We start from the raw sequence: 17,278 nt of genomic DNA on the forward strand, positions 1-17,278 counted from the left end.
AGTAAAAAGAGAGATTTTTCCTAAAAGAATTTGATCAACAGTGCAAAAAAGATTGATGGAGAATTACAGATAAGAGCTGAAACACAACCATAAAGCACCAGTAATATGTTGCTAGAGAAACAATAGTGGCATGAAGAGGATGCAAATAATTATAGATTATGCTTCAAAGATGTGAAACTGAAGAAGGGAGCGAGAAGACTAGTCAATATATTGATATATAGGAAAACGGTTTTTCTTGTTGTTTCAAATGCGAGAGAAAATGGACAAAAATAAGACAAAGGGATAGAAGAAAGGCCTAGGATGAATTACCAGTAGATGCAGAAAACCTTGGAAAGTTTAGCAGAAAGGCAAGGACTCTCCTCTAATTACTGAAGTCCTCTCTTATCCATAGGAGATGTTCCAAGGCCCCCTGTGAATGCCTGAAACCTCAGATAGTACCAAGCCCTCTATTTTTTATGTTTTCTCATATATATATAACATCTAATTTAGATAGGTACAGTAAGAGATCAATGAAAATAACTGAAAATAAAACAGCTATCACAATATACTGTAATAAAAGTTATATGGCGTTATTAAGTAAAATGAGGCTTACTTGAACACTGCCATATCTGGTCAGTCCATTTAATAATTGAGACAGCTACTAAGTGAACAATGGGTGGGAAGGATGCGCAGTGTGGACACGCTACCCGAGGGGATGCACTGCTCCAGGCAGGATAAAGAAGGAGAGCAAGAGATGTGATCATGCTACCAGAATGGCAAGCAATGAAAAGTCTTTAGAGAATAGAGCTTAAATGTATTTTATATTTTGGATACCTCACCCCATTGTTCAAAGAAATCCAATTCTAGTTTAAAATAAATGGGCACCATCCAATGGGTTTCTCAATTTGCACACTATTGATATTTGGGCTGGCTAAGTCTTCGTTGCAGGAGGCTGTGCATTGTGGGGTTCTTAGCAGTGTCTGTGGCTTTTACCCTCTAAATGCCAGTAGCACCTCTCCTTTCACTCCTAAGTTGTCACAGCAAAAAATGTCTCCATACGTTGCCAAATATCCCTGGCAAGAAAATGTTTGTGGTTGAGAACAACTATAATTCTTCCCTAATTCTTTCAGTACTTTTTATTTTTTTATTGATTTTTCACAGAGAGGAAGGGAGAGGGATAGAGAGCTAGAAACCTCGATGAGAGAGAAACATTGACCAGTTGCCTCTTGCACACTCCCTATTGGGGATGTGCCCGCAACCAAGGTACATGCCCTTGATGGGAATCGAACCTAGAACCTTTTAGTCCACAGACTGATGCTCTATCCACTGAGCCAAACCGGTTTTGGCTCTTTCAGTACTTTTTAATCCAATATATAGCTTTCATTTTGCATCTACTGCTTTAAGTCAATTGCACATAATCAAAGTCTTAAATTTTGACTTCTTAGGGAAAGTACCGTTACTGTGGAAAGATCACCAAACTCATTATAATTCACTATAAAATTTTGAGCTCATTAACAAACTATCCTGACCTTTTCCTCAAGAAAAATTAAAATCATAGGTTCTCTGCCCTTCCCATAATCTAATAAATGTAAATAAAATAAAAATACAGTAACATAGTTTGTAAAGGAACATAATACACTATTATAATAATCATTATCTTTATCAGAGAAGGTATAGATTACATTTTAGAGAAAATATGGTACATAGATATGAAAAACATTAGATTTTCATTTAAGAGAGTCACTAATTATATATTTCAAAATTAGTAAGAATATTAGAGGCATTAAGATCTTTTACCCACTAACTTTCAACTTCCATAAAATCATTTCTTGGGAGAAGTAACCTCTCCCACCTTTATTATTTCAGTACAGAGACTTCACTCTCTTCAAAAGCATTCAATTTCAGTGAGACCATTCCTCCATTCTGTCAATCACATTCATTCATTCAAAAATTTATTAAACAGCTATTTCTAAAGCTTTACAAAGGCATCTTGATATTGACTAGGTTTTTGCCTTCCTGTAATTTTACTCTGCAACATTAGAATCACTTAAAATAAGTGCAATATCTCTTTTTCTTTTTCCATGACAGATCATATATTTGAAACCAGCTATCAAGTTTTCTTGAAAGAATTTCTTTTCTTCAGGCTAAATGCCCTACTTCCTTTAACTGTATTTTACCTGACATCATCAAGACCTTCATAAACTTTGTCACTGTCTCCTAAGTGCAAGGTCAGAATAAGTGTCATTTCACCTGATCTGGCAAAGACAGCATAGATGGGGCACTAAGCCTTCACATTGTGGGCACCAAATTTCTAATAATGTAGCCCCAAGGAGTCAGCTTTTTTGGGTTGCTCCATTAAATACTTGGGGTTCATTTGGGTTATATTAAAATGAAGTTAGATTGTTTTTGTACTGCTGGGAAGCACTGTATTAATGGGATTATTTGTTCTGTTTTGTGTCATTTTAGTTTTTTTCCTAAAAATAAGATTTTATACTTGGCCCTTTTAGATGTTATTGTGTTAGATTTCACTATCATTCAATATTTTACAATCTTTTTGCTTTCTTATTATTTCATTCGTTCTTACCTCCCTGCTTCACATGACATGAAGAATTTCTCAAATGCATTAAAGTAAAGAAACAATAAAATAAAATAATGTTAGATTAGCTTGTTTGCTAAGTGATTAAAAATGGAGTCCCTATTTCCAGGGTTACTTTTTAAATATTAACTCCACTCATAAGATTAAAGACAAAAAGGAAAAGAAACCCTTTTCTCCTTTAGTGAGTCAAAGCTCCATTTACTAGTACTGTTATGCACTTTGAGATTCTCAAATTAAAAATTACTGAATGTATTAAAGTATTATCCCTGTCAGCCAGCATGGGGGATGAAGTCATTGAGAACAATACAGGCATTGAAAGAGACACAGCATGACAAGGAGCATGACCCACTGTCTCAAAGTTACTGCTGATGCTGAGGTAAGTCGTATACCAGCTGGGTCAACTATTTAAAAACATCAAATGTGACCAACCTAAACAGTCATGTACGTTGTATTTGCCTCATCTCTGAGCCGAATTTTCCATTCTTAGAGCCAAGAGTATTATAACCAGGAAGAGGCAAAAGTAGGTTTACAGTTGTTTATATGGCAAATAATACAATAATTCATAAATAATGATACAAGAATAAACTATAAACCTACTTTTGCCCAACTCTGTATTTCAAAAATAAATATAACATTATCACAAAGTGTCAGTTAATCTATATTCTGATAATTTGGGACATCATTTTTATATCCTCACATCTATTTGTGTCTAATAAACCCATGATTTCTTATCAATCTTATTTTAGGATTTGAACCTCACTCCACCCCCCATTAGAAAATCTAACTGTAAATTAAAGGATAATGTATTAAGCTATGAATATAAGCAGAAGTTGGAAGAGTCTTTCATAGTCAAACACATTTTCATTTATTTTAAAGGGAAGAAGATTAATGGTACAAGGATATGTTTCAACAAATGAAAATGGATTTGAATCTTGATGTACCTTTTAATTATGAGCTTTATGATTATGATTAAGTTATTCAATTTCAGAGTTCCCACCCATAAACTGAGGCTCACAATATATAACTGACACATTAAAGATTTAGCTAGGTGCTTAAAGGAATGAAAAAAAATAAATTATGAATTGGTAAGCCTGGTAATGTCTGGCACATGGTAGTTACTCAACAAAATAGCAGCTATAGAAGATCTGAAGTAAAAAAAGAATTCTAATAACTCTGATAAAACATTCTCTCTCTCATAAATAGCTATTGAAAAATTTCTACATTTATGGTGTAATTTGCCTTCTGTATAAAACACATTTATGAAATAAACTAGATAAGATAAATATACCGCCGAAACAAGTTTGGCTCAGTGGTAGAGCGTCGGTCTATGGACTGAAATGTCCCAGATTCAATTCCAGTCAGGGGCATGTATGTGGTTGTGGGCACATCCCCGGTAAGGGATGTGCAAGAGGCAGCTGGTCGATGTTTCTCTCTCATCAACGTTTCTAACTCTCTATCTCTCTCCCTTCCTCTCTGTAAAAAATCAATAAAATATATTTTTTTAAAAAAAGATAAATATACCTACATTAGAGGCTGAATGCATGAAGATTTGTGCAAGAATGGGCCTTCCTTCCCCTGGCTGCCTACACTGCCTTCACTCTGGCCAGAGCCATCTTTTCACTCAGAACACCTGTGTCATCACCATGGCAACAATGTAAGCATCACCATGGCAACAATGTAAGCACCCCACCCCTGCCCTTGGCTCTTTGGTGCAGGTGCATGCAAATTAAACTGCCATCTTTGTTGGATTAATTTGCATAGTCACTCCTGATTGGCTGATGAGTATTACAATGTATGGTCAATTTGCATTTTATTCTTTTGTTATTGTAGATATACAGTACACACTAAGCAGTGTGCTTATATGTATGTACTCAGTGAGGCAAAACCATTTGTTGGTCTTTCCTCATTCTGTTTCTTTCCAGTGTTTTTTGTTTTTGTTTTTTAAAGAGATTTGAAGTGCCTCAACTGATTGGTAGAACTATGGTGTCTTCTACATGTGTGGTTCTCTGTACTCTTAATACAGTTTTGCCAGTGACTCAGCACACTGCTTATACCAGATGAGATTACTGATTCAGTTAGTTGTTTAAGTGATTCAGTGACACAAATATAATAGACTAGAGGCCCTATGCACAAAATTCATGCAAGAGTAGGTCTTCTCAGTCCTGGCTGCCTCAGCCCTCACTGCCTTGGCTTTATCCAGAAGGTCCTCTAGAGAGTCATTCTGCTGTTCGGCTGTTCAGTCAATATGCATATTATGCTTTTATTATTATTATAGATAAAGTCAGATCTTAGATGATATTATTTCAAAACCCAGTTTATTATAAATTGTCTTTCTGGCTTTGGAAAAATAGAGTTAATAAAGTTTTTAAAGTTTAAAATCAACATTCTGGGAAATTTTCACACTATATCTTTATTGTCAAGAATAAAAACAGAACCTTGAGTATGCAGTATAGATTTAGAGCGTTTTCCAAATTCAAAAAGAGATCCCATCTAACATGAAGCTGAGAAAATATCCAGGGATAGAAATGATGTTTAACATTGGGCTATGGTTGGCTAAGAAAAAAACTGTGAAATAGGTGAATTTGATATTGGTGTTCTTCTCCATTTTCCCCCCTGTAATTATCATTTTTATTGACCTCCCATAATCCAGCATCCTTATAGTACTTCAATATTCCCCCAAATAGAACATAATACTTTAATATTACCATTTCTAAATGTATTTGATTTTAAAACAGACCTGCAAAGGAAAAAAATAACTTTACTAAAAGAGATACATGAGAATCAAGTGTCCCAACCTGAGTCTTTTAAAAAGCAGAGACTGAGAAACAGATTAAGAGATTATCACTTTAGCTGAAACTGGTTTGGCTCAGTGGATAGAGCATCAGCCTGTGGACTGAAAGGTCCCAGGTTCGATTCCAGTCAAGGGCATGTACCTTGTTTCGCGGGCACATTCCCAATAGGGGGTATGCAGGAGGCGGCTGATCGATGTCTCTCTCATTGATGTTTCTAACTCTCTATCCCTCTCCCTTTCTCTCTGTAAAAAATCAATAAAATGTATTTTTTAAAAAAGAGATTATCACTTTATTTGAGAGATACAAGTTCTGGGCTGTGAGAATGAGAGAAGAAATAAACTAAAAAGAAGGAGGCAAAGCAAAGCAATTTGTATACAAAGTGAAACCCAGAGACACAAATTTGCTCAGACGACATGTTCACCCATGCAGGAGCTAGGCTAAGTATTCCAAAGGAACTGTGTCTTCAATGAGTCCACAGGAAAAGAATGAAGGAAGAATTTGTCTGTTCCAATCACTTTCATCATTCATTTTCTATTTGACAAAATGTCCCCCACAGAATACTAATTTCCTTAATTTCTGGTCCCTTGGTGAGTGAGAGCCAGAACTCATGTTTTGGGAGATAATGTTGTACAAAAAAAGGGGTGACCTGGTATGGGTAGGGAGCAGAGTAAAAGACAAAGAAGATACTTGAGGGGGTTTGAAGAGGTGCACAATGTTTGTGTCCTGGTACAGTGAAGGATATCAGGACATCTTATGGAGAGCCATGTTCTAGGACAGGGAAGGATTTTTCCAAGATCTCTCAAATTGTGGCACCCAGAGAACAGCCTAATCTGTGAAACTGAGAGATAGGTTTTTAGATTTACAGGACCAGGAAGGGAAGCAGAGATGAGGGCAAAGAAATAAGAAGAAGGTCTTCGTAAACAGTTTATGTCCATTCAAACTTAGGAAAGCAAAATATGAACTCTTTTCTCCCCCAATGTAAAATTCTATTCCAAACAGTAGAAACAATACCTTGCTGTTTAAGATGGAGAATGATGGATCACACTTTTTCTTAACTCATCAAAGTACTCCACATTCATATTTTTAAAGCCCGGAGAGGAAAGTAATTTAACAACCTGTCGTATATAAACTGACTCATATATCTGAAAACTGTCAACACTCCTTTGCCAGTAAATCATGCTCTTTTTTTTCACCATGATTGTTATTAAATCTGTGACAACATTGACTAAATGAATGAGACCCCATAATAACCTATAGCTAGTTTCTTAGTAATCATCATTGTCAAAACTTGACTTTTTGATTCCTATTCCTTTATGACAGGATCAGTCAGACATTGTAATACTGTACTTTAAATGAGAAGCTCCATGTGTCACTGAATTTCCACAATAGTTCAGAGAGAGGAAGCAAAAAAGAGCCAAGAAAAAGAACAATTTGATCCCAGGGAGGATTATCCAAGTGCAAAGTGAGGAGGAAGAGTGCAGTTGGCCTTTGGATCTAGAGATAACACAGCCTTTGACCCCTGAGGAAGGAGCCATCAGACTTTAATAGTGGTACAGAAGAGAACATAGAGTTTGAAGTAGCTTTTTAATCAACCTGAAAACCATACACAAACCCACCCAGAATTTAGGTTTGTAAACTTAGGTTAATCAACCCAACTTAGCATTAATCATTATTATCTTTATTAATGAAATCATTGCGGAGATCAGAAATAAATAAATAAATAAATAAATAAATAAATAAATGAATGTCAGGTAGTATTGTTAAAGTACCAGGTATACAAGAAATAAATTCTCTTGGAATTACAAAAAGAGGCAATGTGTTAAGTGAAGAAATCATAGGGAAATGTTTCATAGAAGATGGGAACTAAACAGTAGTAAAGGCAATGACATATTATAGAAATGAGTTTGGTATGTTTGGGACACAATGAGTTAAGCTGTCCAGCTGGAACAAAAAAAATCTAACAAACAAGAATTTTTTTAAAAGAGACTTCTTGATGTGTATGGTAGGAACATGAAAGAATTCAATTGATATTCTTGTGTAACCTATGAAAGCAAGACTCATTAAGAAATGGTCACACCACATATTTCCAGTTGGAGCTTTGTAATGTCTTTTCACCACATTCTGAAAGATAGATTCCCAATTAAGGATCTGAGTAGTCTAGAAACCCATTCAATAAGTATTTAATAGTGGTGAATGCTGTTGAATAGAAATTATTGTAGTAAGAAAGAATGGGGTGTGTTTCCTTTGGTATGCTTTGCTAAGGCAAATGAGAAACATAGCTTATTATTCTTTTCTGTAGTTTTAACTGGAATATAAATCACACTTCCAGTCACTCTTTTTACCCTAAATTACAGGATGATTGTGATTTAGTTTTTGCCCTAGTTAGTTTAGCTCAGTGGCTAGAGCATTGGCCTGTCGACTGAAGGGTCCCAGGTTCAATTCCAGTCAAGGGCACATGCCTGGATTGCTGGCTCAATCCCTGGTAGGAGATGTGCAAGAAGTGGCCAGTCGATGATTCTCTCTCATCATTGATGTTTCTATCTCTCTCCCCTTCTCCCTTCCACTCTGAAATCACACACACACACACACACACACACACACACACACACACACATTTTTTTTAAGAGTATAGTTTTAAAAGCAAAAACTGAGCCTGTTGCATAGGATCAGTACTATATCCCAAGATAAGGATCATGAGAAGGCATGTTCACTGTATCCAGTTTTGAAGGGGAAATCTCAAGTAATTTTATTTTCATTTTTCAAAAATTCTTTACCATTTGTTTCCCAGGTCTACAAGTTCCCTACCTTTTTGTTCCTTCCCAGAGAAATCTACTGAAAATTTCTTAGTATGAAATTTTACCAACCAACCTCCAAAGCATTTCCAAAGTACAGTAACATCATCCTGAGTCCTTAGACACATAAGAATCATTGGTAGTTATTTGGTCCACCTCTGTCTCACCTAGGAATCACCTCTGTACAACTTCCTGTAGTGTCATTCAGACCACAAACTTGTCCAGGCATGGGGAGCTCACCACCTCCCAAGTCAGCAGTTCCCATTGTTTCAAAGTTCTACTTAGAAGGAAATTCTGCCTAAATTAAGACAAGAGCTCTGCTTCCTGGAATTAATAAATATCACCATTCATCTCCAGGACTCTTTTCATTCCTGCAAAACTGCATATCTAGACCCACTAAACAGTAACTCCCCAATCCCTCCTCTCCTGGCTCCTGGCAACCACCTTTCTACTTTCTGTTCTCTATGATTTTGCTTTTGTCTTTTTTTAATATAATGCTATTCAATCTTATAAAATATCCATGGACTCAGATTTGAACACATATATACTGAGGATTTATTATGTCATAGGTACTGTGCTAGATCCTAAAATTTTAATCAGTTAACTTATTTCTTTATATTTTTCAGCCATATGTTTTAGCTAGTTGATTGTCCAATCTCTTGTAGGATCTTTAAAATACATATATAATAAACTTTATTTTTATAGACAGGTTTTCCCCATTATCCAAAAGTATAATATTCCTATGAAACCTTTAGTAAGCTAAAATGGCATGAAGTAAAGAAGCAATTACCTCAGAACAAACACATCTTGCTAACGGATGCACAAAAGAAGCAGAAATAAAACTCAGATGCTCACAGACACAGTAAAATGTTACTGCCGCTTGATGCTGAGATGCTGAGGGTAGTTCCTGGGTAAGAGTGTTGGCAAGGTTGTGGAGAAAAAGGAACCCTCGTGCACTGCTGGTGGGAATGCAGACTGGTGCAACCACTGTGGAGAACAGTGTGGAGTTTCCTCAAAAAACTGAAAATGGAACTCCCATTTGACCCAGTAATCCCACTCCTAGGAATATATCCCAAGAAACTAGAAACACCAATCAGAAAGGATATATGCACCCCTATGTTCATAGCAGCACAATTTACAATAGTTAGAATCTGGAAACAGCCTAGGTGCCCGTCAGCAGATGATTGGATCAAAAAACCATGGTACATCTACACAATGGAATACTATGCTGCCATAAAAAAGAAATAATTCTCATCATTTGCAGCAACCTGGATAGAACTAGAGAACATCCTGCTGAGTAAAATAAGCCAGTCAATGAAAGAGAAATACCACATGGCCTCACTCATTTATGGATATTAAAAAACACTATAAACTGCCGAAACCAGTTTGGCTCAATGGATAGAGCGTCTGCTTGGGGACTGAAGGGTCCCAGGTTCGATTCCGGTCAAGGGCATGTACCTTGGTTGCGGGCATATCCCCAGTAAGGGGTGTGCAAGAGGCAGCTGATCGATGACCCTCTCTCATCGATGTTTCTAACTCTCTCTCTCCCTTCCTCTCTGTACAAAAATCAATAAAATATATTTAAAAAAATAAATAAAAATAAATAAATAAAAAACACTATAAACTGACAAACCAAAAGATAGATATAAAGACAGTAAAGCAACAAGCAGACTGTAAAATTACAGTGGGGAGAGTAGGGAGATCTGGGGGAGATAAGAGATCAACCGAAGGACTTGTATACATGCATATAACTACAACCAATGGACACAAAACTCTGGGGAGGGAGGGTATGTATGGGAGGGGGGGGGCAATGTTAAAATATGTACACAGATAATAATTTAATAAATAAAAAAATAGAAAAAAAAGAAGCGTAGGGGGCACTCTTAGTGCTCAGAGTGCTCACTGCCTCTATCATGGCTGGCTACAAAACAAATACTGAAAGCTACTTTCTGTTTTCACAAAAATGAAAATTTTCTTAGGATTTCTTTCACTTAGTAAAACCCAGTACTAAAGTAGGTCTTTTGTAAAAGTGGAGTAGTGTAAAGTGAACTTTTGAAAGGCAAGGGAGACCTGTAGATTTAGATTTATAGGAAACTGCTAAGTATACAGCATCCCCATAGTATACTCTCACTCACTCCCATTTCCTGAACGTTATCATTTTGCATTATTGAGGTACATTTATCAATACTAAGAATCAACATTGGTCCATTAATATCCACTAAAGCCAAGGCTTTATTCTGATTTCACCAACTTTCCATTAATGTTCTAATTCTGTGTCAAGATTCTTAGCAGCCTCTGGTCTGTGACAGGTTCTCAGCTCCACCTTTGAGAGGGGCAGTATCAAAAAAAAAAAAAAAAAAATATATATATATATATATATATATATATATATATATATATATATATATATATCACTTGCAATTATTCTGTTTTTCCTTCTCTTGGAAACTCTTCAAAGAGTTATATTTATAGGAACATATTAACTGGACTTCAGTGGGTCTGGGGAGAGGCCTGATAACCTTTACTCTTTACATTCCATGGAAGAACAATCAGATTTGGAGTCCAAAATAGTTCACATCTCCATGGGGGGGGGGGGGGGGGGAGGCAGGGAGGAGCTCTAATTCACACGTGGTACCATAAACTTGTCTCTCTTAGGTTAACAGTCTCAGAGTCTCCTAGATGTTCTACTTGTTCCTTCTCCTTCCTAACCCACTTATGATTTGTCATTATATCCTATCAACTCTTGCTTAGAAATATTTATTGAGTTTATTCCTTTCTCTTCATTGCCTGGTCCAGACTTTCTGGGCTAGTTAACAGTAGCTTTCTCTTTACTTGCCTCTTATTGTATTAGTTTCTCTTTTTCTGATCTACTCTGCACACTATAACCAGTATTTAAACCACTGCATACTCTTCATTATTTCCCTACTGAAAAATGCCGCAATAGCTACCCAGTACCCATTAGTATTTGTACTCCCAAGAAGAGGTCCTCTGGCATGACTTAGAGGTCCTCTGACATAACAGTACTAAATTAAGTAAGGCTAACTGAATTAATACACCCATGATTTTCCAAAGAGGGAAGGAAATGTTACATTAGTAACTCAACCAACTCAGTAAAATTGAAATAAGGCAATAAAGCTGAACACAAACATTGTTCAATTTTTGTCACTGTTTTGGAATTAATGTTTCTAATCTATAGGTCAGATAAATAATATAGTACATATTCTCAAAAACAATGTGAAGAATAAGTAAAAGTATTTCATGACTATTTGACTTAGCCCTGCTGATAAGCGAAGTAGGTTATTACCTAATTGATGTGACCTAATATTAAATGCCCCATATCTGTCAACCATCTAAAAGTTATCTTATTTCTTTGAATTTTAGCAATTAGAAATTCATTTGAGCTACCAAGATTCTCTTTTCAAGATACAAATATGCCTGGGAAAGCTAGCAGCCATTACAGTATGAAGCATACCCATTTCAAGCAAATTGCTTTCCTCTTAAGTTGTAGTCTGAAGTACTCCTGACTGGGCTTCAGATTCTTTGTGGACCCAGGGATCCGTCAGAGCAATTTGGAAGTGCATCACGATCATGGCTTCAGCCTAAACTGCATGCAGCCCTGATTCTGGCTTGTCTGGCCCCTCCTGGAAAGACACTGATCCTTAGGGAGATGCTTACGAGCATGGTTTATGGATATTCATGTCTATATCCTGGCATGAGCTGACTACAATGAAACGGTGAGAAAAAACAAGATGAGGTTTTCCCTCCAGGCTCTCTGTGGACTTAAGGGGCACAGGAGTACTGGGGTGAATAACCTCCACAGAGATGAGGCAGTGCCAGAGGCTTGCGCCCCTGGGAGAGACATAAGTATCCTCTGTCCTTTGCATCTTCCATTTGGGCGCAGGCATTGGCAGGCCAAGCTTCAGCATGCCTGCAGTATTGGGCTCTCCCAGAATTATTTGGGCCTTTCCACACCACGAAAGAGCATCATGCAATGGCAAAAACTGATTTGTAACAGTTGTTAATATGCAAGTGTGGCCTATGAAACATGAGGTTTTTGAAGAGAAAAAACACATGCAAAAACTTGATGCTCTTTTAAGTCAAAATCACGTCTGAAGAGGCAAATCCTAAAATCTTTGGTGTTTGGGGCTTCATTTACATCATTTTTACAATGGGAATTTTACCTGCTGCCATTTTCTGCTTTATAACTTCAAAGCTAGATATTACAATCATGAATACATTTATGTTTTCTAGATTTAAATAAGAACTTGCAACTCTAGATTTTAATGAGAGCATATTTTTTACCTTAAAACACACTCTTTTTTAAAAAGAAAAGTTTCCCCCCTTTTTCATTGGTTATAATTTCAGTGCTAGTGTTATATAGCAAGTGGATTTGAGGAAGAAACTAAAAAAAAAAAATTACAGAGAATGACTCAATTTCTTTAAGATAAAAAACCTACTTTAAAGAAAGTTATTGCCCCTTTACCATACTTTTCAAAGAATCAAACATCTATGATTATCTCTGTATAACGTTTGCCTAAAACAGAGATCTCATTACATAGAAAATGGAAGTTAAGTGATATTGTAAAAAGATTTTCTCTTAAATTTCCCAATAGAAATGTTGGTTACAGATCACTACAATGTCAGGTTGGTAAGAACTTTACTTTCATCTAAAGAAACTGCTTCATTTTGCAAATGAGAGAAACAAGGCCCAGAAATTTATAACTTGCAGGCATCTCCGAGTCACAGAATATCAGAGTAGAAACCAGGTCTTGTGCCTGCTCATTGCAGTTCTCAAGGTACTTTTCACTGCCACACACACACACACACACACACACTGGCTAGTGGATCACACAGTACTAGTACATTGCTCACATTCCGGAAACACTGATGCCAACAAATGACATTCTTTGGCATTTTGCAGCCAGTGGAGCTTTTAGGTGATCTAAAGATCCAGTTCAATTCCCTAAGTCAAATATTCAACAGGACAGTTGTACATTTAGGTTACTCCGAGTACACAATAACACTGGATTAGGGTTTTTCTGCTTTTTAATAGGTTTTGAGGAAAAAGATAAAGCACCGTGTGATAGTGAAGGGGGAAGAATGTCCATTACCTGGAATAACAACTTCTATCATAACATTTCGCCAGGCACATCATCCTAATTTAAGGCCAGAATTAGCTCATGCCTGGACCACAGCTGTGAGACAATCAGGACCCTGGCCTCCAGCACCTCTCCCCTACCCCGCTCCCACACTGCACCCCACTGACCGATTTACCTCTTTGAATCTTTGTTTGCATTATATCATTCCGTATTCAAGACCCATGATGGTGTGTGTTTAACTGTTTAGTGATTCATGTCCAAATATTTGAATGTAACTTTTTTTGGCTCTTTATAATCCATCTGTCTCTCGTAAATTCTACTTTCTGATATGCTGACTGACTGTCTCTCAGTAAAACAATCTTATTCCCATCACCAGCCCTTGTATATCATTGGCGTCCTTTTTCTACTATTTCAAATCCTACCCAAGCTTCAAGGCACCCACTCGTGTCCTCCACACAGCTGTTCCCCATTCCCCCACCCTTCACCGTTGATAGAGGTAGCTCTTCCTTCCCGGTTTAATGAATTTTTCTCTTATTGTGTCATATCTGTTAGTCTTGTATCCCCAATTCAATGTAACTTAATCTTTTAGAGCAGCAATCATGCCTTAGAAATTACATCTTGGAGTTTCTTGAGCCCTCATCCCACTCCCATTTCCATATACTCTAGCATAGGGGTGTCGAACTCAATCAGAGAAGGGGCCAAAATCTAAAATCCAGCCTAAATCGCGGGCCGAATGGTTTACTGAACAGTCATAAACTGTCATTGTGATGGAAACGCAGCGGAGTGCAGTGATGACAGTGCGGTGCGGGCCACATTGCAAGGCCTGGCAGGACGGATTTGGCCCGCGGGCCTTGTGTTTGACACATGTGCTAGCATCTTGCTGACTGTAGCCGAATCTCAGTAAATGCTGTGGGTGTTGGACAGTCCATATGAGTTGTAAGGAGAAAGTTCCACCTTCATCCAGAACTGGTATAGCATCAGCACTGGTTCTGGGCATAACTCTTGGAGCCACTGCTCTTCTCGGAGGCTCCACATCACTCCACCACTAACTTGTTCCTGCCTTCTTCCTTCTCTGCAGGATTTGTTAAATCAGTTCCTTCTCTCTAACCATGGTCTGTCCACTAAAGACAAGATCACAAACCTTTTCAGCCACCTCTCTTACTCCCAGGACACAGCCAAATGAAAGTTTCCATTTCTTTTCCCTCCGTAGAGAAATCACAGCCCTTCCTAGGCTGTAGACGCTTCAGCTGGAACTCTTCTCTCCCACATAAATGCCCCAATCCCAGGAGTCCCTGCCCCTCATCACAGCTAAGCCTGCAAAATACTAGTTTTTCTTCCCTCCACTTCCCCTCAAAATGACCGTGATGTGGATGGGATGCCCTGAAGTGGTAGGGGTTTCCTGCTACCTTATCGCATGGGAGGGCGAAGATAGCCAGGCCTCCAGCTGCTTACACACACACACACACACACACACACACACACACACACACCTGCACCTGCAGTTCCACGTCCCTGTCTGCCAGCACAACTCCCAAGGGGGTGGGGACAGCCTCCAGAGGTTTCTGGGAATCCTGCAACTCCGCCCACCTGCCTCTCCCTCTCTTCCCTCACACTACTGGACCACACCCAGTGGTCCTTAACCTAACAACTCCAATTAAACCTTCAAAATGAAGAAAACTTTTCCCTCCTGCAATTTCTCCTTAAAATAAAGAATATACAGTCACATGCTGCCTCAGGAGGATCGGCCAATGATGGACCACCTATAGGATTGTTGGTCCCCAAAGACTATCATGAAGCTGAAAAATTCCTATCAGCCAATGACTTTGTAGTCATCATGATGTCATAGAGCAACACATTACTCATGGGTGCATGGTGATGCTGACATAAGCATTCCTAGTCTGCTGCCAGTCTTATAAAAGTATAGCATATACAGTTATGTGCAGTACATATCACTTGATGATGATAAGTGACTGTTACTAGTTTATGTATTACCTATGCTGCATTTTTTATTGTTATTTCAGACTGCATCTTTCTATTCTACTCCTTAAAAACAGGTGTCCTATAAAAGAGTATGCTTTGTTACACTAGCAGCGGTATCATACATCTGGTGTTTACCAAGTGCCCTGATTGCATGGCTTTCTCTTGTGCTTGATTTAATTTCATGTTGCTTTGTACAGTTACACGTTGTATAGGCTTGGGACCTAGGAGGACGAGACTATACCTTCTTGCCCGGGTGTGCATTAGGCTATACCTTCTAAGTTAGTGTGAGTACACTCTATGATGGTCACTCAGCGGTGAAATACCCTAACAGCGCCTTAGAACACGCATCCCCGTCTAGCATTTCCTTTTCCTTTGCTTCCCTATATCAGCAATCTGATTCTGGTCTCAGAAGTTGTCTTTTCTCCTACAGCTCCCCCAGCTGCCCCAGCAAGAAACAGGTGTAAGAATTCAACTGGAGCTGACTGGGCCAGCTCCAGTCTCTCCAGGGGTAATCTCCCTCTCACCTCTGGCACACACACACACCAAGCAAAGACCCACCCACCTTGTCCTGCACTGCCAACCCACATCTTAAGCCAAGGAATTCTCTTTCCAACTACTCCCAGGATATCTTTCTCTTCGTCTTCCATGCTCCTGCTTTTCCTCCCACCAATTCTCACTCATGACCACGGTGCCCTCACCGGGCCCCCCTAGGTTTTGAGGGCAGCCTGCCTGGTCCTGCGCTCTGTGCTCACAGCTGCAGCACAAGCCGCTGGGCCCCGGGTCCCTCCCGCCCTCTCGCAGCCCTGCGCGCCCAGGGGCAGCCCCAGCAGGTGCCCCATCGCCAGCCCCTTCAAAAGTCGCACTCTCCCAGCGGTCCAAGTTCCCTGACCTGCCCCTGTCAGCCCCACAGCTCCCTGGGTCCAGGTGCCAGCTCCGATCAGAGGTCGCTCTCCCTGTGACTCAACCCCAGCTCCCCTCCTGGTCTCCTGCACCCGGTGCGGCCACTTACCCAGGGCCAGGAGCAGCGGCAGGGAGCCCGCGCCGCTGCCCGGGGCGGTCAGGTCCATCAAACCCGCGCTGCGGGGCGGGCAGCCCCTGGACGAGCCTCCCGCCTCCTTCTGAGCCTTTTTTCCAGGCCACACGGGCGTCCAAGGAGGTGCCTGGCAACTAATCCTGGGAGCCAGAAGGAAACGAAACTACTCCTCCGGCTGGAACCCTGGCTACAGGGCAGGCAAACACCCAGGGCGGCGGCCTCCGGATCCCTGAGTGTCGCTGGGAGGAGGGAGCCTCCTATTTATTTCTGCTCTTTCTGCACACACCCCACCAGCAGCGAGGCGCAGGAAGGCGAGGTGGTAGCCTCCAGGTCGTTCCCACCCAAATTGCCCCACACCCACACGTAAATTCATCTCGGGGCTGCCCTGGGGCCAGCTCAGCCGCTCCACCTGCTGGGTTGTTCCTGTCCCTCCGCCTGGGGGAGTAAACAGGTAGCCGGGGAGCAGGGAGGGAATGCACCGCAGGGGAGTCAGATGGGTCTGTCCTGCAAGGCCTGCAGGCAGCCCAGGGAGAAGCCTGCCCTCAACTCTCTGGGAGAAGCAGAGGTTCACATGTGCTCTGGAATTCTAACTTTCCCCCAGCCAATTGCTAGTCTCTTGGAGGTTACTGGAGCCAAGCACTACTGTGGTTAACCTCAGGCATTTGACAACTTACGAGCCCTCTATTTGCATGTATCCTTTGTTGGCTATCTGGGAGTTTGGACTCCTTTAGAAATGTCATTTATGTCTTTATTTATTCACTTATCCGTTGTACTTTTACTTATTTAATTTGTGCGCTCTATCGGATCTGCAAAAATAAAAAGAATGTTTTTTTGTTTTTTGTTTTTGCCTGTTTCTATTTCATCACGCCTCCTCTTTTAGGGAGAAGAAGAATCTGGTCCAAGCATTTTCTGAAACACAAAGGCATCCTCGTAGCTTTCAAAGACAGAAAGCAGCAAGCAGAATTACCTTTTGAGATTAATAAATTTCCCTCCAAAATAACTAAAGG

The 17,278-nt window shown here is 39.6% G+C and overlaps 1 protein-coding gene across 1 annotated transcript in view; it reads right to left on the bottom strand.

Annotated features, from left to right (window-relative positions):
- BTC (betacellulin) overlaps positions 1-16,672 on the bottom strand; it is a 41,130-nt gene extending 24,458 nt beyond the window's left edge. Inside the window, exon 1 of the mRNA XM_036413785.2 lies at positions 16,248-16,672. Coding sequence (XP_036269678.1) covers positions 16,248-16,305 — 58 coding nt within the window. The 5' untranslated portion in view covers positions 16,306-16,672. The remainder of the gene's footprint in view (positions 1-16,247) is intronic.
- Between the last annotated feature and the right edge of the window lie 606 nt (positions 16,673-17,278).

Source organism: Pipistrellus kuhlii, unplaced genomic scaffold, assembly GCF_014108245.1.
Source record: "Pipistrellus kuhlii isolate mPipKuh1 unplaced genomic scaffold, mPipKuh1.p scaffold_m20_p_1, whole genome shotgun sequence".
In the NCBI taxonomy this organism is placed as follows: Eukaryota; Metazoa; Chordata; class Mammalia; order Chiroptera; family Vespertilionidae; genus Pipistrellus; species Pipistrellus kuhlii.